This window comes from Myotis lucifugus, unplaced genomic scaffold (genome assembly GCF_000147115.1).
Source record: "Myotis lucifugus unplaced genomic scaffold, Myoluc2.0 scaffold_126, whole genome shotgun sequence".
In the NCBI taxonomy this organism is placed as follows: Eukaryota; Metazoa; Chordata; class Mammalia; order Chiroptera; family Vespertilionidae; genus Myotis; species Myotis lucifugus.
In genome coordinates this window covers 784,171-807,314 of record NW_005871174.1, presented here as the reverse complement: position 1 = coordinate 807,314, position 23,144 = coordinate 784,171, and the positions used below count along the sequence as shown (strand labels likewise).

General features: G+C 39.2%; 1 protein-coding gene across 5 annotated transcripts in view; it reads right to left on the bottom strand.

Annotated features, from left to right (window-relative positions):
- The window catches only part of GTF2B (general transcription factor IIB), a 51,332-nt gene extending 32,260 nt beyond the window's left edge, over positions 1-19,072 (bottom strand). For 3 of the 5 annotated variants that reach the window (XR_002830529.1, XR_002830530.1, XM_006093901.3), the window contains exons 1-2: positions 18,936-19,071; positions 13,135-13,241 (exon numbers count right to left, since the gene is read on the bottom strand). Coding sequence is in view for 1 of the 5 variants with exons in the window: in XM_006093901.3 (XP_006093963.1) it covers positions 13,135-13,241; positions 18,936-18,952 (124 nt within the window). In the remaining 4 variants the exon portion in view is untranslated. Of the gene's footprint in view, positions 1-13,134; positions 13,242-18,935 lie in introns of all 5 variants that reach the window. The other 2 variants (XR_002830531.1, XR_002830532.1) reach the window with 1 other exon arrangement.
- Between the last annotated feature and the right edge of the window lie 4,072 nt (positions 19,073-23,144).

The window sequence follows — 23,144 nt, the reverse complement described above, 5'->3', positions numbered from 1 at the left end:
AACTTTTTAATCCACTGCCACAAAACTCTCAATCCCTCTGGGTACTCAAGAGTTCCTGGCAAATAGATGACTGAAACAAAATAAACTCCCAGTATGGTTCCAGAAGTGTATTACAAAGGATGCAGGTAGGTTTCTAATCAAAGCAAATATAACACCAACTTAGAGCAGAACTCTCTCACGTTAACAATCCACAATAAATAGTCCTTAACTAGTGTGACTCAGACTCCTATCTTTTTGATAACCCATCTTCATCTTGGATGACTTGCATCTTGTAGTGTACAATGACTGTTGGTAGTTCCCTGCATCACGATCTAAATTCTAGCCAGGAGGAAGGAATAAATGGAAGGCACATCCCTTAGGGAAGAATCTAGAATGGCACACATCTCTTCTACTTACAACCCATATGGCCATACCCAACTACAAGGGAAGCTGGGAAATACAGTCTAGCTGGGCAGCCATATGCCCAGTTAAAAACCAAGGGGGTTCTATTACTAAGGAGTGGGGAAACATCCTGGGAAACAACCAGCAGCCTCTGCTATAAGGAATAATGGGGTAGGGAGAGAGGAGATGAGAATGAATGTCCAGTACAATCAAGGGACTTTGCCTTCTAGTCTACAAGAAATAGTACACAAAGACAAATAGACATTTAAACTCCTTACCATGCAAGCTATAAATTGTAAATCCATCCAAAAGCATTTTGTAGTACACTATTAAAACCAAAACAGCTTAAGGTAGCAATCTTAAAGGTGAGGGGAAAACAGAAACATACCAAAAAGCAGCCAGGAAGCTAATTTTGGAATCTGATTTTCTAGTCTGGCCTAAACTTTTAGAATGTTTTTGTTTTGTTTCTTATTGTAAATTAATAAAAATTTTAAACAGGGAATATAAAGAGGAATCAGAATTTTTCTGGCATCTTCCTGGAAATTGATCTTATTTAAGCATTTTGGCATACAACCTATAATAGAGAATTCAGAATAGGAGTCTTAGAACAATATTCCCCAAATTACTTGTTTTTGTAGGCTTGGCTTATTTAAAAACATTTAGTTTAAAACTAAAAATACTTTCTAAATGTGCTGAGTCTAAAAGTTCAATCATTTTCAATTATTTAACCCTTTCTACTAGTCCCTTATTTCAAAGAATCAAGGGCTACTATATTTTCTTACGAGAAATATTGCATTAAAGACAATTTTGAGAGGAAAAAATAATTTTGAAAACTATGAACAAGAGATATTCTAGAAAGAATTACTACTAATAAAATAGCCAGTCTCAAAATCATCATTTATGTTCCCCTTAATGTAAATTGGGTAGGAACTCAAACTGAATTATCCCCTAGAAATAAACTACATCATAGTTAATTTCCCATCCCAGCCCATAAAATAGACCCTAAATAACAAAACAAAAACAAAAAAAATCATCCTGTACAAATCAACAGTATAGTTACCACTTGGAAAATAGTTAGTAAAGGAAAATGTGTTAGAAGTTCTATCCCTGAATACCTGAACATGTTTTGCTTTTCCTCAAATACAGACAGGTCTGCAGCAGCATCTAAGCTAAGGAGCTATGACTCTGATGAAGATGTACCCTAGGCTTGGTGACAATAAATTTAATCATTAACATACTAATACTTTCAGGCTGCTCTATGGCACATGTTCCTTTTTCCCTCTACTTGGAATGAGTTTCTCTCCATTAACAGTTACTCATGCTTAATGAACATCTTTCAAGGTGAATTCAACAGTAACTTCCCCAGGAAGTCACCACTCCCTTCCTCTGTATTCTCACCAAACTTGGAAATATGTAATAGTGCTTTTACCATGCTATGTTGTACGAATGTAACCTCCTCCCTTTCACATACTAGCCAAATAGTTGTCTCAGAGCTTGCTTACAGTGTCTCATCTTTCTATCACTCTGAACAGCAGAGTGCTTAACGGAAACTTGTAGTAGAAAAACCAAAGGCTTTTTAAGTCCTACGATCTGAATTTAAGTGGCGCTGTCACTTACTAGATGTAGAAACTTGTGTTTATTACCTAAGCACTGCAAGCCTCAATTTGCCTTTCTGTAAAATGAAAAAAACTATGTAAGAGAGTGGTTGAGTAAAATTAGTAACTTTCTGATGGGAGAAAGTAGCATCTAAATTAACAATTTTAAATTAGGCAAGAAAGCAGTCTCTGAGGGCTTATTAGAGAAGCCAAAGCAAGAATTTGAAAATGAATTCAAAAGTCCCTTAATTTAAAAACATAGCTTGGTCATATCGAACTAAACCTGAAGCTGTTCCTTTATGAAATCCTGCTGATGCAAAGTTAAAGATAGTAACCCAATAATTGTTAAAATACAACTGAAGCATTAAATATGACAGATCCACAATAATCACTCAAAAACATTTTGTAACTGCCTTGTTATAAGAATGGCACCTCAGACTTAGAATTACCCTCTCTTTATAAAAGGTTAACAAAAAGAAATAACTTGAATTTCCAAAATATGTATCACTGAAATTTCATACTAAATTTATGCTGTATAGTTTATACATTATCTCATTTAATTCTTAATAATTCCTAACAATTCTGAGATATATTGTACCTGCCCTTCCCCCCCCAGGGGGTGAAGGGGGCTTATTTTACATTTATATAAAATAAAGTTAAACTTTGAGAAATTATATAACTTGACTAGACTATCTATACTAATAAAAGGGTAATATGCTAATTAGACTGGGAGACCTTCCAGGAGACCAGATGTCCTTCCAGACAAAGTCATGGCGGCAGGGCCGAGGCAGAGGTGGTTAGGGGCGAGCAGGCCGGTGGGGGAGCAGGTCGGGGCTAGCAGGCTGGCAGTTGGGAGCAAGCAGGTTGGCAGGGGGGCAGTTAGGGGTCATCAGACCGGAAGTGGGGACAGTTGGGGGCGATCAAGCTGGCAGGCAGAGTGGTTAGGGGCAATCAAGCCGGCAGGCAGGTGAGCAGTTAGGAGCCAGGGTCCCAGATTGCGAGAGGGATGTCCAACTGCCAGTTTAGGACACCCCCCAAGGGGTCCTAGATTGGAGAGGGTACAGGCCGGGCTGAGGGACACACCCCGCCCCCCGCCAATGCACGACACCGGGCCACTAGTCTTCTATATATATAAAAGCCCAGTGACCGAATGTCGGAATGACCAAAACAACCAGTCGACCAGTCACTATGACGTGCACTGACCACCAGGGGGCAGACGCTCAACGCAGGAGCTGCCCCCCGGTGGTGTGTTCCCACAGCAGGAGCAGCCGCTTAGAGGGTGGGTCCACAGCTGCTCAGCTGACTGAGATGAGCAGCACTCCCAAAGCAAGCTGATCCCCTCAGGTCACACCCCCCACCAGTGCACTAATCCCGTGCACCGGGCCTCTAGTAGTTATATAACTTTTACCTATAGAGCCAAGCCTAGACTCCAGGGCCATTGACTGCTAGTTATATATCTAAACTATATACTCTAGAGGAATTTGTAGTCTAGGTCTGGAGACATAGAAAACAAAGATTAAAAAATCTAAAAATACAGAACATCTTAAGGACTGGTAAACTGTAAAGTTAATAGTATAGATTTGTGTTTCTTAATATGATGTGTGACCTTAAAGTGGAACCTGGAATCCTTTAAAACATATTTTCCAGCTGATTTTTTTTTTAGGGTTCAGTTTCCAGCAGATTTTATTTTCTTCTCAAAAAAAGCTATTTACAAAAGGTATATATCAACAATCTGACAGGAAAGACTTGACATGATTAGTCTTAGCTGATTCTTAATGAATATTCATATATTCAAGTAGTAGATTCACTGGTATAAACAACACCCAGAATGAGCCTAGGAGGAAGAGATCAAATTGACCCATTTTCTCTTTCAAGTCTACTACCTAAACTAGCTACGGTATTTCCCTTAATTGCTTTTAAAAACAATTTCAAATGGTTTCACAAAAGTGGCTTTAACTAGAAATGACACCAGTAGTTCTAAACAACCTCTTATTGTGAAATCCTACTTATAAAAGTCATGATAACCAACTTCATGCTTTAACAGCTATTACAACAGGTCACTAAATACTTTGCCAATATAAACAATGTACAAAGTAAAATTTATACACAAATCGATGATTTAAATATGATTATACTGCCACCTAGTGCTCATCTTTTAATGTTACACAATTAAACTGTTAGGATTTGGGGGGGAAAAACATAAAACAAAAAGTGCTATTAGAGCCAATGACAAAGCTTTGCTTTAAAAAAATTGGCCCCATTTTAGAGGTCACTACCAATATCTTAAGGATTACTGATAAGGTGAGACAGCCAATCACAAATCATAACACTTCATATGTTTAAAATTAAAATCCTATAATTCAAATAAGAGGAAAGCCAAACAATGTTTACATGTTAAATAGTATTAAAAAATAGCAACAAAAGTTGTAAATGGCCTAAGTTACAGGATAGACTAAATACTACGCAGCCATTTAAATACTGGGATAGAAGGGAAACAAGACATTAAATGTGTAGTACTTTCCAAAGACAGCAGTAGTATCTCCCATTCACATGCTCTTCTGCAACATGACCTTGTCCCTCTCACAATGATATGAAGCCTATTTCTCCACCCCTTCCAATCTAGGTGGGACCTAAGACTACTTTGATTAATACAATACAGAAGTGATCATAGTCTACCCATAGCCCTAACTATCCAAGTACAAAACACTTGCTCTTGGGATATTAGTCTTAGAAACCAACCACCACATATGAAATATGACTACACTGACACAACTACAGAGAAGCCCTAGACAATGACAGAGCCATGTAGGGAGGCCAAGAAATGCAGGTGAAGAAGCCATCATGGAAGTGGATCCTCCACATTTAGCCTGTGCCATGTGGAAACAATGGCCCAGATGAGTCCTTCCTGTGAAATCATGAGCAAAATAAAATGGTTGCTATAAGCCACAAAGTTCTGAGTTTGTCATGTAATTGAAACAGAAATCGTTTCCTGAAAGTATGATATTGCTTTAAGAAAATCCTAAAAACATGTGACACTGGTTTTGTAACTGAATGGTGGGCTTCAAGGAGCCAATGAATGCAGGTTTGAAGAAGAGTGAGAAAAGTGTTATTAAAGACTAGAGAAGAGGTAGTATATACCATAAAAGATAAATATAATTTTTATATTATGAATTATTTCATTTTAAAAAGTGATAGTAATGAACTCTACTTTCCAAACCATATGGCTTTGAAAATGACAACTGAGTGGTATCTAGTCTTGAGTTTGAAATAAGAGTTAGAAGCTGTCATAAGTTTCAAGCACAAGTTAAACATTAATTACAGAGTTGTTTAAAAATAATTCTAGGAGTTTCAGTTTCTAAACTTGTCTGTTGATTATTCAATAAATCTGATATAATCTAAAAAGTCAGAAAATGAAAAACTTTTATGGCAAGTACAATCAATCCATTATACCAAGATCATTTAATAAGAAACCAATGATGATATTATATGTCTGGATTTAAATTCCTATGGACATCAGTATCTCAAATAAGAAAAAGTCACTAATTTTAAGTGGATTGGAGAAGACTTGCTCAGCTTAATTTCTCCCCTGTCTCCATAGTATAAGAAAAAAAGGCTTGAATTGAGCTGGGAATAAAGAGCACATGCCTTTAAACCAGCAAGATAATGCAAATCTAATTATATACTACAATCTAAATTTATTATCAATAGTAGAGGCCCAATGCACGAAAATTCATGCAAGAGTAGGCCTTCCTTCCCCCGGCTACTGGCACCAGCTTTCACTTCAGCCCTGCTGCTAGGCACCCGGGACCTGGGCGGCTTCCCTCTGGCCCCGGCTTGTCTGGAAGGACGTCCGGTGTAATTGGTATATTACCCTTTTATTATTATAGACTAGAGGCCCGGTGCACAAAAATTCGTACACTGGGTGTGGGGGGGAGTCGCTCAGCCCAGCCTGCCCCCTTCTCACAGTCAGGGAGGGGATGTCCTACTGACGGCTTAAACCCGCTCCCTGTGGGGCGGGCCTAAGTTGCAGTCTGGCCTCCTTCTGCAGGAGGTGACCGGGCCGATCAGGGAAGGTGCCATCCCATCACCCTGTTGCCGCTGCTGCTGGCCACTATGGCTGCCTGCCCTCAGCCCTCGCAGCCACCGCGGCTTTGTCCGGAAGGACGTTCAGCTGTCCAGTCTAATTAGCATATTATGCTTATTATTATAGATAACTTGTGTACATACATATGTATGTATATGTATTTTTACAATTTAGACTCATGAAGCGTCATGTTTAATTAAGGTATTTTCAAAATAATTTGCTTGGCGTATCAGCAAAATAGAAGAATGGAATTCTCTTTCTGGGGGGATAACATTTCACATAACTGGAATTCAAACTAAGTGTTCCCTATCAACATTGACTGCAAATGTTCATCTGTCAATGCTGTGTCAACAAGATTTTATGTATTTCACTTTTTAAAAGTCTTTTTCACACAAATATTGCCAAATACTGAAATTAATCCACAAGCATATGATTTTTTAAGTATATTTTTATTGATTTCAGAGAGGAAGGGAGAGGGAGAAAGAGAAACATCAATGAGAAGAGAGAATCCTGCACATCCCCTCACTGGTGATAGAGCCCACAACCCAGGCATGTGCCCTTGACATGAATTGAACCTGTGATCCTTCAGTCCAGCGATCGCCAACCGGTGGTCCGTGAGGTCCGAAAGGTTGGCGACCGCTGGTTTAAGGAAACCTTTGGAGCAGCAGTCGCCAACTGGTGGTATCTAGCTGGTTCAAAAGGTTGGCGACCACTGCTTCAGTCCACAGGCCGACGCTCTATCCACTGAGACAAAGCAGCTAGGCCACAAGCATATGATTTTAATTGAGCATATTCATTGCTTGCAAGGCATTTATAGAATTTTATTACATTCTGATACTTGCTTTTTATCATGTCACTACAGTGTACATTAATCACTTCCAACTGAAGGTTTGGTGGAAGCTCCTAAATTGCACAATTAAACAGATTTTATAAGATGAAAATTTCCTTTGCTTTTGTATCCAGGTCTGAAAAACACTAATGAAAATATAGTTTGAGTCTGGCAATATAGGGTGACCCCAAAAAATATATGCACACACTTTGAATAATTAAAGGCAATGTTTATTAAAAAACATTTCATTTTAAAAATTGAGCTATCAGCTGTCATGAGTGCATACATTTTTTTGGGAACACCCTGTATATCTGCTGCAGATCTGTTTGGGAATGAAGATCTTAGTTCTTATTTTAACTTCTGACATCAATGAAAGTATAAAAAATACTACATAAAGCAATTTAACATTACTTGTGATTCAGACATTAGTTGCTGTCAAATTCACTTTATCACAGTGTTTAACATATAGGCACTGTTTTGCCTTGTGACTCTAGGTTGAATTCATTTGGAAATATTAGCAAGTCTACAGCAATAGTTAATTACCAAAGCCATTCAGTGTTTAATAGTTATTGAAGGCAGTACTGGTTCAGAGAAATTTCAATCTTGCCCCTAAGCTACAAAAATTACAAGGTAACTTTTCCACTACTAAGCAAACAAATTACTGTGTGGTAGAACTGTCCATGAGATTGAATGAAGTCCACTACTGACACTATTGGATCAGTAATAGTACATGACAGATTCAAACCTTTTCCACAATGTATCTGGTGATGAAAAATACAATGAATGACTATAGGTTTTTAAAAATCTTACATTTTTACACTTTGCAAATAAGTCTTCTGCTCCACACATTTTTTCACCACGATCTATCTATATAATACAGGAATATGCAAATTAGCCAGGATGCCATAACGTCACGACTGAATAGCAGGGACCCAAGGCTGCATGGCGCCTGGCTGGGGTGAGGGACTTCAGGCCGTGCCCTCCACCCAGCAGGGCTTGACGGGGTTGGGGCTGGCTCACCCAGTGTGGGTGGGGCCGGCCAGGTCTGGGTCTCCTGCATTTTCGAAGCGCGTGCGGGTGGTGGGCGGGGACTTGACTCTAGGTCCCTCGGTGCACCCCAGACTCTGACAAGAGGAAGATTTTCATACACATTTTACTAATTTTCTTTCATCTCTGACACTTCTATTATAGAGAGAGGGCAAATAGCAATTATTAAAATATTTCCTCTAATTCCCTTTTAATGTGCACGAATTTTGTGCACCAGGCCACTAATAAGTTATAATACTTTTTAACATATTCCACTTCACATTGTACTGAATCAATACTCTTGCAACATCTTTGAAAGTATTTTCTCCTATGGATGTTTCATGCAGTTTCAAACTCTGCAAACTCTGCACTGACTCCTTGAATAAACAACTCAACATCAGTAACATCTGTCTAGTCATCAAGAGTCTAGGAAAAATAGTTGAAATAATTTGCCTTATATTTTGAGTATTGATGTCCTCAACTCTTCAAACAACTGTTCTTACTGAAAGGCTAACAGTCTTAATAAGTTTTTCTCTGGACACATTTCTTCAGCTGTTGCAATCACACATAAATTAATTAACTCAGCATTGGTAAACGGCTTTCCCTGCTTGGCCTACAAATGAGCCACTCAGAAACTTTAGCTGCAGCCTTATTTTCATTCTTTTATTTTTGTGAAATTCTGCTGTGATGAGGTATTCCACTTTACATTTTCTAAATCTTCTGACCATTGTGTTCCTCAGTTGGGAGTACTGTGACAGTGTTTTGTCTGGTAATCTAAATGTTTATTGCATTCTTTTAGCACAGCTAAAATATCATAGCATAATAAACACAATGCTTCACCATCTAATTCAATAACAAAATAACTCATACTACACTGGGCCTTAAAAGCATGACATTCAAGTTCATTGTTTTTTGTTTGTTTTGACATAATGAGTATGCAATGATAACAAAACAAATAAATAAAATGTTGCAGTATGGAGGTATGCTTGTTACTTAAAAATGCTGTGGGATTTTAACTATCAACTGGGATTTGTAGTGCACTGAGCAGCAGTACAAAGTGATGAGAGCAACATATATGGTTTCTGTTGCAACTACTAAATTCTGCTGTTGTATTAAGAAAGGAGCAATAGTCAATATGTAAACAAATGATTATGGCTGTGCTCCAATAAAACTTTACTTATGGACACTAAAATAAGAATTTTATTATTTTCATGTGCCCCAAAATATTATTCTCTTGATTTTTTTCAACCGTTTAAAAAATGTAAAAGCCATTCTTAGCATACAGGCCATGTGAAAACAGGCAGTGGGTCATAGTGTGCCAATCTCCAATTGAACTCATTTTATTATGTAGGATAGAAATTTGGCTCCCATGCAGACAGAGGAGCAAGACTGCCAGATTACCTAAACTTCAGTTTCCTAACCTCCAAAATGAAGATAATGTGAGCACTCACCTCACATATTTCTCTGAGGTTAAACTGAGTGAATATGTAAATCATTTAGAACAATGTCTACTGTAAAGTGAACTAGCTGTTAAAAATATTTCTTACTGAGCATAATATAATGCAAATGGATTTCAATTCTTATTAGCAGCTCTGTATGATTTAAAATTCCCACTGGAGATCTGAGGAAAGCAACTACTTAAATGAATATTACAGATGTCCTCCAGTAAACACATCCACAGTACATCAACATCAATGTATCTGTTATACTTCCCACAATCCTAGCATTTTCAAACTACTAAGGCATGGCTGCAACACTACCACCAGAATACTTTTTATAAAAATACTAGAGGCCCGGGGCATGAAATTCATGCACGGGTAGGGTCCCTAGGCCTGACCGGCGATCAGGGCCAATCGGGGCCTTCCAGTTGCCGGCCGGGGCCGCCCTTCCCTGGCTGCCGGCTGCCGGCCGGGGACGTCCTTCATTCCAGGCCGCCCCCTGATGGTTAGCGCACGTCACAGTGAGTGATCAGTCTTAGGGTTGAACTCCCCCAGGGACAATATGCATATTAGTCTTTTATATATTTAAATGTTTTTATTGATTTCAGAGAGAGAAAGGGAGAAGGAGAGATAGAAGCATGGATGAGAGAGAAACATCAATCAGCTGCCTCCTGCTTTCCCCCTACTGAGGATTGAGCTCCCAACCCGGGCATGTATCCTGACCTGAAATCAAACTCGCAACCTCCTGGTGCATGGAACAACACTCAACCAACCAAGCCACATTGGCTCGGCAGAATAATTTTTAAGTAGATCATTTCTATTCTAAAGTTTTGGAGCATTTCTAGATTAGTGAGCAAAGAAATAAAAGTGAAATTTTAAGAAATATTTTTAGCAATGACTATTTTACACCAGAAAAACATAAATAAATCATTCCATAGGAAATGAAAATTACAACAAATCTTTTTTGCCTTGGATAAGATTCAACACAGATACACTTTTATGCTCCGAAATAAATGACATTTAAAAGCCACAAAAGTTATATTACATGGGTGTAATCCTGCCATCCTCAATGCCCCATCAAATATTTAAGACTAAGAACTCAGGAAACTGGGGGCCTTTTTTTTTATTATTAACTCTCAAATTGATGTTCCCTCCTATCCAACATTATAAAACATATGCATCTGGGAAAACTTCAGGATGTTGAAAAAAGAGATAGAAAAAGATACAAAAAAGTGGAAGATTGTACCTTGTTCTTGGATTGGTAGAATCAACATCATTAAAGTGTCCATACTACCCAAAGCAATCTACAGATTCTATGCAATCCCTATTAAAATACTAACAACATATTTCAGAGTTAGATCAAATACTCCAAAAATTTATATGGAATCAAAAAAGACCCCGAGTAGCTGCAGCAATTCTAAAAAAGAAAAACAAAGTTGGAGGAATCACAATACCAGATTTCAAGTTATACTACAAAGCCACCATAATCATAACAGCCTGGTACTGACACAAGAACAGGCATATAGATCAATGGAACAGAACAGAGAACCCAGAACTCAACCCAGGCCATTATGCTCAATTAATATTTGACAAAGGAGGCAAGAGCATACAATGGAATCAAGATAGTCTCTTCAATAAATGGTGTTGGGAAAATTGGATACATGCAAAAAAAATGAAACTAGATCACCAACTTACACCATACACAATAATAAACTCAAAATGGATAAAGGACTTAAATATAAGACGTGGAACCATAAAAATTCTAGAAGAAACCATAGGCAGCAAAATCTCAGACAGGTCTTGTAGCAATATGTTTACTGATACATCTCCTAAGCCAAAGGAAACTAAGGAGAAAATAAACAAATGGGACTACATCAAACTAAAAAGCTCTACACAGCAAAAGAAACCATCAACATAACGAATAGGCAGCCCACTGTAGGGGAGAACATATTTGGCAATGATACATCTGATAAAGGGTTAGTATCCAAAATATATAAGGAACTCATACAACTGACAAAAGGAAGACAAACAATCCAATCAAAAATGGGCAAAGGACCTAAATACTAGTAGACACTTCTCCAAAGAGGACATACAGATGGCCAAGAGACATATGAAAAAATGCTTGAAGTCACTAATCATCAGAGAGATGCAAATCAAAATGACAATGAGGTACCATCTCACACCTGTCAGAATGGCTACCATCAACAAATCAACAAACAAGTGCTGGCGAAGATGTGGAGAAAAGGGAACCCTCGTGCACTGCTGTTGGGAATGCAAACCTGTGCAACCATTATGGAAAACAGTATGGAGTTTCCTCAAAAAATTAAATATGGAACTGCCATTTGACCCAGTGATCCTACTTCTAGGAATATATCTTAAAAACCCCGAAGCACCAATCAGAAAGAATGCATGCATCCCTATGTTCATAGCAGCACAATTTACAATAGCTAGGATCTGGAAACAGCCCAAGTGCCCATCAGTAGATGAGTGGATAAAAAAGCTATGGTACCATTTATATCATGGAATTCTATGCAAAAAGAAGAATCTCTTACCCTTTGAGACAGCATGGAGGGACCTGGAGAATATCATGCTAATTGAGGTAAGTCAGTCAGAGAAAGACAAGTATCACATGATCACACTCATATGTGGAATCTAAGTAACAAAATAAACTGATGAACGGAGTGGATCCAGAGACATGGAAGCATGGAACAGAGTGTGGAATCTCAGAGGGAAGGCAGGGGAGGGTGGGTGGGTGGGAGGTAACCAACCAAAGAACTTATATGCATATGTGCATAACTCATGGACACTGACAATAGGGTGCTGAAGGTCCAGGGGGGGCTGAAGAGGGTCTATGGGGAGAAAAAGGGACATATATAATAAAAAATTATTTAAAAAAGGGGGGGGGGACTGGTATGTGGGTTCTTGAGTTTAGCAGCAGAGAGGAACTCCTCCAAAATAACCCAGTTCTCAGGCAACATGGTAGTTACATATAAAGAGCTTTCTATATGGCGGGCACTGTTTTACTTACTTTATACATGATAACTCATTTAATTTTCTGACAATAATCCCTTCAATTCTATTTTCATTCCCATAGGCAAGGGCAGTAACTTGCACACTGGAGTTTCTCTCTCACTTACCCACCATCCCGATTCTCTAATTGCCAGTGGTATACTTCCCCACATAGTTTCAAATATTTTATTTACATTTGTATTCATATTCGTTTTCTGATATTTGTCAAGGCTTCACAGTAATATGTTGGCTTCACTAATGTATGGATGCCTGGTGAGGAGCACGTTATCATATCCAAATAAAAAGAACTATGAATAAAGTTATCATTTTTTTATCTTGATAAATATCTAGATATTTTCCCCTATCTTTTGTATTCTGCATGAAACTACAAAAACTAAAGCAATACAGACCTGATTGTAATTTGGGAGACAGAAAAATAGTACTGCAAAATAAAAAAAATCAGGACAAATATTGTCCACATGCTTAGCAAGACATTCCTTATATTCCCAATTAAAACCTTTCTAAATTCTGCAAAAAAATAAAAATAAAACATATGCCTTTGAACTGACAATAAAATATGATATCTCTGAATGATTTTACTTACTTGTGTGTTTTTTTTCTAATTCTTTTTGAGTGTTTCATGATAATTATGAATTAAATATGAATTACTTAAACAGTCAAAATGTATTCACTAAAAGACAGTTTGGAAAACACAAAAAAGACAAAGTATCCAAAATAGTGATATTAGTTAAAACCATAATAACTGCTTACCTACAACCAGGCCACATTCAGGACAGATCATATCACCAGCTCTGTAGTCCTCCACTAAAATCGAATCTGGATGGTTTGGACATGTGACTCTTGGGAGAGCATCCAAACTAAATGAAATGGGGAAAAAAAAAAGTTTTTTTGTTTCTTTTTTAAAAATTCTTACCCTATGACATAAAGGGAGAGAGAAACATCAATGTGTGAACCATATGTGAGAAACACCAATCCTCCCAACCAACATGTAACAAAGTAGTCTTCTGGGGGTTGGAGGAGGAAGGATTTTTAACATTTTTCTTTTTTTTACCCTTGACCAGAATTGAACCTGGGACCCTTCAGTCCGCAGGCCGACGCACTATCCACTGAGCCAAGCCAGTCAGGGCAACATTTTTCTAATATATATTTATAACATATTTAAACTAAATTTTTTTTTTTTTAAATATATTTTATTGATTTTTTACAGAGAGGAAGGGAGAGAGATAGAGAGTTAGAAACATCGATGAGAGAGAAATATCGATCAGCTGCCTCCTGCACACCTCCCACTGGGGATGTGCCCGCAACCCAGGTGCATGCCCTTGACCGGAATCGAACTGGGGACCTTTCAGTCCGCAGGCCGACGCTCCATCCACTGAGCCAAACCGGTTCCGGCTAAACTAAATTTCTGAAGTAAACACCCCAATTAAATTACTTTAAATTCTAGCCAGTTATTAATAGGTAGATTCCATTGGAATTATTTTTTATACGAAGTTACTGGTTTGCAGACATAAAAAGCATTAAAAACTTTAAATAGAAAACAAGTGTTTTATTCTCTTAACATGTAGGCAATTAAGTTTTTAAAAAATCTTGATTAGCACTGAAATGACTAGCTACCATAATAACCTGTGACAGTTACAGATAACCATGCAGTTTGTGCCCCCTGCCATTTATTTCTCTGGTCAGAGAATAAATTTTTTCTGCTTGCTAGTTACCATGGTGGTAGATTTAGAACAGTATACTAAACTTAATCTATCCTATATAATAAAAGCCTAACATGCTAAGTGTCTGGTCAACCGTTCAACCAATCCAAGTGTAATATGTTAATGATATGCTAAGGCCATTCAACCACTGGCTATGATGTGCACTGACCACCAGGGGGCAGAGAGTCGACCAGTCGCTATGACGTGCACTGCTCCAACTGGTACATTAGCTTGCTGCTGGGGTCTGCCCTATTGGGACTGAGTGAGATGGGCCAGACATGCCCTAGAGCCCTCCCACAGTCCCTCCCCGGTCCCGATCGTGCACTGGTGGGGTCCCTCAGGCTGGCCTGCACTCTCTCGCAATCCAGGACCCCTCAGGGGATGTTGGAGAGTCGGTTTCGGCCCGATCCCGCAGGCCAGGCCAAGGGACCCCACTGGTGCACGAATTCGTGCACTGGCCTTCAGTAGTAATATAAATGAGGGCAGTAGATGTGGCTCTACTTTACTTAAGACGTAATGATTTCATTTAGTCCAGAATTGATTTTGTTGGCAATCAAAAAATAGTTTTAAAGCTACTTTTTAATCTATTTGTGATATTAATAATTTGTTCAATTATTTTATAATGAAGCAGTTTGGGGAAGACACATCAGCTTTAAATGACCAGACAAATCAGTTTTAAAAAGCAACAAAGACATTTAACATAGATTTTGTAATTATTTCTGGGGATATGACCTCATACTCACAAATGTTTGTTATCACTAAAAATAAGTTGTCTTTAAAAGTTCACTTGAGACAGGAAAACCTTATGCCATAAAAAAAAATGCTGAACTACAATAAGGATATAAAAGAAAAAGAACCACCCAGCCAGCATGGCTCAGTGGTTGAGCACTGACCTATGAACCAACCAATGATTCTCTCATTGATGTTTCTAACTCTCTTCCTGTCCCCTCCTCTCTGAAATCATTAAAAATACATATTTTAAAAAAAGAACCAATCACGATGCAGACATTTTACATGCAGCAAAGCTGGCTTTCAATGAAAAGACCATAAACTGTTAATAACATGCAAGAATTCAAGGAATATCATTTCCATGAGCTCTTTCCTTTGAGTTTACTGGAGACTGAGTTTTTCACTTCCAATATGATAGGAAAGACATCAATGTAAAAATTTGTGATGAGACAACTTTACACACAGAACTTAATGAGAGCCTATATAAGAACTATTAACATTGTTAAGTACTCATGTCAGAGGTAGTACAGGTATTGTTATTCTGAGAATGTTTTCTGTATTATGTGGAATAAAGCCAATGTTTATGAAAAAATTTCACTTGAAGTAATCTAATAAAAGGTTATGTTATAGCCAACACAAATATACATCCAAAAGATGGTATCACCCATGTAAAAGAGGTATTCATGGTTTTGGATAAAGTTCTCACATAATACAGTTTAGAATGTTAGCTCTCAACATAGAAGGCAATTCCCACTGGAAAATTGGTAATATAATCCACATTCCCAAAATTTATATAGTCAAGGTAACCAGAACACCTGTTGATCTTTTCATTGAAAAAAATGGGAGGTGGGGTTCGCTTTACATTCATGCTTATTCCAGAAATTCCTATAGAAAAATATTTTCATAAATTATTACAAATAAAATATTAAAAAAGCAAGTTATGGAAAATTATTTTAAAATAAAGGAAAACGTTAGCAGAGTAACAGTAATTACAAATGCATAATGTGGACAGTCAGGTGGCACACATCACACAAAGGACTGATGGGAAACAGTATCATGTAGTATGTGTATCTATTTATATATCTATATATATATGATATAAAAAATCACAAAGATATGCTTACTATAAAAAGGTATGAATTTTATACAAAATTGAGAAAAGTATGAACTACAGTTATATGCAATAACATGAATATCAAAATGCTGATATAAAATACTACTCATGAACACATATTTTTGCCATTTATATAAACCTTAAAGTGGGCAAAACAGATCTATGGTGTCAGAAATCAGGATGTGGTAAAGACTATGGGCACAACGGAGGCTTCCAGGGTGCTAGTGGTATTTGATTTCTTGACCTGGGTTGTAGCTTTGCGTAAATGCTCACTTATTAATTGACCTGTGCACTTAAAACATGTGCACCAACTTCATAAAAAAGGTAAAAAGCAAGGCACAGTGTTTACATTAGACTCCTTTTTCAGGGGGTGGTGGGAGGGCTTAGAACTATCCTATATAATCCTATATAATAAAAGGGTAATATGCAAATTGTCTCCTTGACCAGGAGTTCGACTGGAGTTTGACCAGGGAGCGGGGCTGGCCCACTAACCATCCGGGCTCCCCCCCCCCCCCCCCCCCCCCCCCGAGGCTAACCCAGCCCAGCTCGATCGGGCGAGCCAGCCAGACCCCACCTGTGCACAAATTCGTGCACCGGTCCTCTAGTATGCATATATTTGCTAAAGCAGAGACTCACTGGGAAAGCACGAAACTGGTTACAATGAATGCTTTGGGGAAGAATTAGATGGCTGGAAGCTGGGGAAGAAGGCAGACTACTTTTCACTTTTCTTGCCTTTTTAATATGTGTAATGTGTTATCTATCCAAAATAAAATGAAATCATGTAAGTCAACTTTTAATCAAATTTCCTGAAGAGTAATACAAAGGAGAAACTACAAGAGTGGGGTTGTAGGGGAAGTAAGGGGAAAAACAATAGGAAAGGAATGTGGTAAACAATCACCCCTAACACTAAAGCAATTGTGACTACCTAAGAAGCCAGATAATCCCAAATTCATTTTATAGCTATAACTTACTGGGTGCCTACTGTGGGTCTAGTGCTATACATAATTATTAATCTTCAAAGCCACCCTGAAGATGGGCATTATCTCCACTTTAAAGATTATGCCCAGAGAATGATTTGCCCGAAATCACAGAATAAGTGGTGGAGCTTAAATTTGAACTCAGAACACTTGTGCTCTTTTCTGTGAAAACACCAGCCAGTTTCAGAGCCTATTAACTGTGTATCTTCCTCAAGTTAAAAACAGTGAAAAGGTAGAAATACTAACATTTACCTTTGTTCTCACTGGAAGAAAAACTCAAAAAGCTGAACAATGCATTAACACATAGAGCTGGACATGTTCAGAAAAAATTTATTTCGAACTTTTTTTTTAACAAGGCATACAAAGTATAGTGTACTTTTTGGGTAAGAAATTTATCAAGTGAATTTACTAGACTGATACTGTAACATTTCATACAAATACATCTTCCTGTTCTTATATGTAAAAGCTGTGCCCAAATATGCCCACATGCACCTTTCAGATCTACTGCCATGAGAGACCATACGCTGTATTTAGGTGTCTTTGGGAAGCTGAAGTTTCCCATTTACTTACAAGTAAGCCTTCCCTGACAGAGCCACGCCCAGATAGAATGATTGAGCACTCAATCATAGAATTAGAATCAGTAAACAAGAGTGTCATTGACTTTAAGAATTATTGCCAAACAGGCCATTAGCTAAAGCTGCCTCACTGTTCCCCATATTTTTAAAAAAATACAGTAACATAAAATAGTAAGTTTTGGCAGTTTACCAAAAAGGGCCCGGACTTCTCTAGCTTACTACTTATGATAATGGCTTTCATTGGGAACTCAATTCCACAGATTACAACAGGTTCAAAAATTTATGCCAGAGTTGCCTTCCAGAAATTATAGGAACTTAATTACTGTTAATACATTATGAATTAACTAAAACCCAACTGTGTGAGAATAAGAAAGAGATATATGCCTTACTACAGCCTGTTCTAACCCTCAACTTGGAAAAGCCAGCATTGGCATGACTCAATTTACACTCATGCAAAAATACGAGTATCTACCTCATAGTGGTAAGGAGAGATATAATTAAGGTCTGCAAGCCTTTTTCAGGTCACAGGATTAAAGGCTGTCTCTACGGGCACTACATGCTTTTCCTGTCCATGTGAGTACAATATTTTGCATTTTTAAAATACACTACGCAGTGGTTCTCAACCTTCCTAATGCCGCGACCCTTTAATACAGTTCCTCATGTTGTGGTGACCCCCAATTTCATCGTTACAAATTGAACATAATTAAAGCATAGTGATTAATCACAAACACAATATGTAATTATATATGTGTTTTCCGATAGTCGTAGGCGACCCCTGTGAAAGGGTCGCGACCCACAGGTTGAGAACCGCTGCATTAGAGTAACTTCCCAGCATTTGTAAATAATTTTCTGCAGGCAAGATTTTCTTCAGGAAAATACAGAAGATATTTGTAAAGAAGCCTCTTAAGAAGGGAACTGATCGGATCTTCAGCAATGCCTTAACCTCCATTCAGAGGGCCTCTGGGATGGCGATCAGACTCCATCGGGCTCACCAATACCGACGTCCCTAACTTTCCAGCTGTCAGCTGGATGGGGACCTGCACTAGCCCTCTCCCGCTCTTTGGAAGGGACGACTCACGGGCCTCGGGCCGCCCGAGCCGTAGGTGGAAAACAAGCGTAGGGAAAAAAGGAACAATAAAGAAAGGAAAACAGCCGTTTGCAATCTCAGCAGAAGGCAAGAGGCTAGGGGCTGCGGACCCAGGGGCCCCCACAGGGTGGAGCCCGGGTGAGATGGCGATCTCAGACCCTGGGGCGGGAACGCCGGCCGCTCGGCAGCCCCAGCGACGCCCCTGACAGCCCGCCGCCGGGAAGCGCCTTTGTCCGGTCGGGCGGCCGGTGCGGCCGCAGCCGCCGCCCGCATCTCCTGGGCGCCCTACCCGGCGCGGCAGCCCCGCGGCCGCCGGGCACGGGGTCCCCGCCAGCCCTCGACTAGCCGGGATCGGGCGGTCATACTAACCGGCTGGTAGACGCCATCTTCACGGCCACAGGGATTCCTGGCGAGACTACAACTCCGCACGGACAGAAAGACAACAGGAAGCCACTGTGGCGACGGGACGCGCCGAGCCCGGCTTTTATAGACGAGTCGCCCACGCAGTCGTAACAAGGCGCGGCTACGGGTCGGGAGAGGGGCCAAGAAAAGTGAGATCCGGAAGGCCACGTGCTTTGCGTTTTATTATTTTCCTTTTCCGTGTCCGTCGTGTGCTCGGTAGCTGGGTGAATCCGCGAAACTAGCCAAGAAAACTTTCAAGCGGACCCCTGCAAGCGAGCTACCCCCAAAACACCACAACTGGGCGGAGTTAAAGCACAAAGCAACCCGGGCTCGGTGGGAGGGAAGCGCACACCCGCAAGGGCCAACCGCCCCTCCCCCCACCCGGAAGTCAGTTCCTGGGGTCGGCCGGCGCTTCGCACTGGCCTAACGGGGTAAAGCCATTAAGAATTTGGAATGAACAGAGAGAGTCACTTAGTTCCGTCAGGACAGGTGTCAGTTGAGGCCCTGTCGTCAGCTAAGCCAGCCGTCCCTTCTACCTTCGGCGCAAGGAGTCGTAGTATCTGCCTCGCTTACCCCCTGGAATTGCAGGAGATGAAACAAAACCCTGGGCGAGCACTGCACCCGGGAGGCAGGGAGACCTGGGCCCTGACCTGCTTGGTGTGTTTTTTTCCCCATGTCCTTAACTGTGGCTGATAGCTACAGTATAGAGAACTTAGCAAAACGTTTAGATACCACCACCAAGTGTTCCTAGATTTATTAATTAGCCGAATGACGTCAGAATAGTAATAGCAACAGTGAAAACAACGCTACCACCCCTTGGCTGAAAACAAGCCGCCCGTGGCCGTGTGGGATCCCAGGAAAGAGGGTGCTCCGGGTTTCTATGGGGATGAGGACTTAGAATATAGAGGCTGCTTTGTTCTTCTGGGCATGGGACTGAAATGCCACTGAGCGCTTGAATGTCACTGATTGTTGTCTTGAGAGGTGGGAGAGACACGCTTCCTTGGAAAGAAAAAGGGGTGTAAGGGAAAGGAGTTTAGGAAATGAAATAGGATGGTAATGAGAGGGGTTTGGTTTGTTGGGTTTTTTTCCCTGTCTTCCAATCTGTAGTTCAAAAGGGTTGACCATATGAATCTGAGAGGAAAGGCGGGGTGGGTGGGAAGAGATCGACCAGAGAACTTGTATGCCTGATCCACGGACACAGACAGAGTGGTGGAGGCCTGGTGTGTGTGTGTGGCGGGGTGGGGGTGGGGGGGTCTATAAGGGGTCACTGGGAGGAAAAAGGGGACATAGGTAATACTTTCAACAATAAAGATTTTTTTTAAAAAAAAGAAGGTTGACTGTACTATTGTGTGAGGGGAGTTCTCCCTTAATACTTGGGAAAGCCTCAAAAATGCCCATTCATTTCACCAGTGCCAAGTACAACCAGGAACGGGCTAGGGGGTGCCCCATGCCAATCAGGAAGGACGTTGTTACAGTGAGCACCTTGGTTTGGGAGAAGAGGGAGAGGAGGAGGAGGACAGCTGGGCACCTCTTGAGGATCAAGAATAAGGACCTACCAACTAATGGTAGGCATTCATAATGTTTGTCGGAGGAAGAAACCATCAGAGAAGTTGAAACCCCAGAGGAAGGAAGCTGGGTAACCGGTTAATTAACTCCTGCTCCACCTGAGAGTCACTTATCTGTCATAGCCTAGTTAGGATATCTTTTATATTAAAATAAAAGCGACTTAGGCAGACCATTTCTTTTTCTTTGTTGGTACAGCATTGGCAATTTATAGAGCATTTTCATCAACATAATCCCATTTAATCTTTATATCTGATCCTGAGAGATTAAAATATGCACCTGAGCGCGCACGCACACACACAAACACAACTGGAGTTTTATCACCTAAGAATCAATGACCCAGACCAGTATTTACCAGAACTTCCAGTTTGTTAGTATCATCATTTTTTATTTGACTTAGTTATGTGGATTAATTAGTTAAAATAATTTATTTAAATTAACTCACCTGTTTTAACTTACATTTGTATTTCATTTTATTATTTTGTTTTTTTATTTATTTTTACTGTTTTAAATTACCATTTACATTTAATATTATTCTGTATTAGTTTCAGATGTAAACATTTACTTTAAAAGTTTATGTAATTGCTGTGAAATCACAACTTGATGGGCTACAGTTCTGCTAAACTACAAAATGCTTTACATGATTTTTTAAAAGTTTATGATCCACCTAGCCATATCCCTTTAAAAAAAAAAAAGGTATAATTATATACCATAGAATTCATCTGCTTAGTTGAATTAGTCACTTTACCAAGTTGTGCAATCATCCCCATGATGCAGCTGTAACACATTTCCATCATCCCAATAAGATCGCTCATGCCATGCATGGTGAATGCCCATTCCACTTCCAGTCCCAGGAATAATTAACTCCTGCCCGTTTCTATAGGCTTGCCCTTTCTGGACTTGCCACATAAATGGAATCATATGAGATGTTGTGTTTTGTGTCTGGCTTCTTTCACTTGGCATAATATTGTAGAGATTCGTTAGATGTATCTTGTGGCCTCACTTTTAGAAACATTGATATATGAGTATCTGGTATAAAAGTGTCTGTATGGTGATGGTAGGAAAGATGACAATTTCCTAACCTAAGGAAGGTTTGACAAATATCTGCTTGAAAATGATGTGGCATATTCTGCTGAACTAGAGCGAACGAAGGATTCAGTGAAATTTATGACCAGGTCTAACTTGGACTCTTTTGGAAATGGGATGAAATGTCTAGAATATTAGACAAGTCTGATATGCCTGGTAGCTAATGAGCCATAGGTATTACTTCTGGAAATGTAAGGTTTTACATTTGTTTTTCAATTTTTAAAATTATGTATGAAGTTCAAATGCACTATACACTATATACACTAGAGGGAATAATTTTATAATTCCTCATGGACCTGTCATCCTAATTAAACAATATAAATTTTGCCATATTCATTTTATGTGTCCTTTATTCCTCTTTTCTCCTTTTGCTAAAGTATTTAAAAAACAAATCCCCCCAAAAAACAAACACAAACAAACAAAAAAAAAAAACAAATCCCATATATCGCCTTGACCCATGCATACTTTAGTGTACATTTCTAAAAAATATAGACTGTTAAACCTTTTAAATATAGTGTTATAATACATACTACATTACCAACCATATGTTTACACACTAGTTTTCAGCTGGTAATTATCCTGGGTCTACTTCTTGGTGTTTGGTTTCATTAGGCAGCAGTGTAAGACTGTTGAAGGTGGCAAGGAGCCAGAAAGGAGGAAAAGAGGGCTCCACATGGAGCTGCAAGAAACAGTTGAGTTCTTGAAAGTAGAGTTAAGGTCCATGTACATTAGGCCATCTGTCAGGTACCTCACATTTATTATCTTACTCAATTATTGAGTATCTTGTCAGGAACGTATTATTATTCTCCTTCTACAAGCTTAGGGAGGTTGAATAGGTAAATTATCCAGTTCACAATAAGTTAGAGGTAAAGGTAGAATTCAAAGCAAGAAAATAACTAAACTTTCTACTTCTTTGCTTGCCTACTATGTAACTTTTATTGCAAGACTCTATTTTAGGCCCAAATTACTGTGCCTTGGGAAATACAGATTATATTTGTAGAAATGTTCACTATCATTTTGATTCTTTAATAACAGCTCTAAAGCTTCATTAAATTTAGGTAGAAGTAGTAAGAAAAATAATTATGATAATAGTAGCAAACACTCATATATATAGTGCTTACTATGTGCCAAGTACTATTTTAAGATTTTGTATATAATAACCCATTTACCTTTTCCAACAACTCTGAGTTAGAACCATTATTGTGCCCATTTTATGGATGGGAAAATTAAGGTACAGAATGGTTAAGTAACTAGCCTGAAGTCACACAGTTAGTAAGTGACAGACCAGGGATTTGAACCCTGGCTATTTGGCTCCAGAGTTAATGAAGTATGCCTCCTAATAGAAACTCAATATACAGAAATGCAGATTTACAGATTTTAAGATCAGAAAATGGATTAAACAAGCAGTGTGCCTACAGCATTCGTGTGGGTTTCATTTTATGGGCAGCTGTGCTCTAAAATATTCTGGCCAGCTGTCTACATAAGGATACGTGTGTTTGTCAGATCATGTGCTACCTAAACTGAATT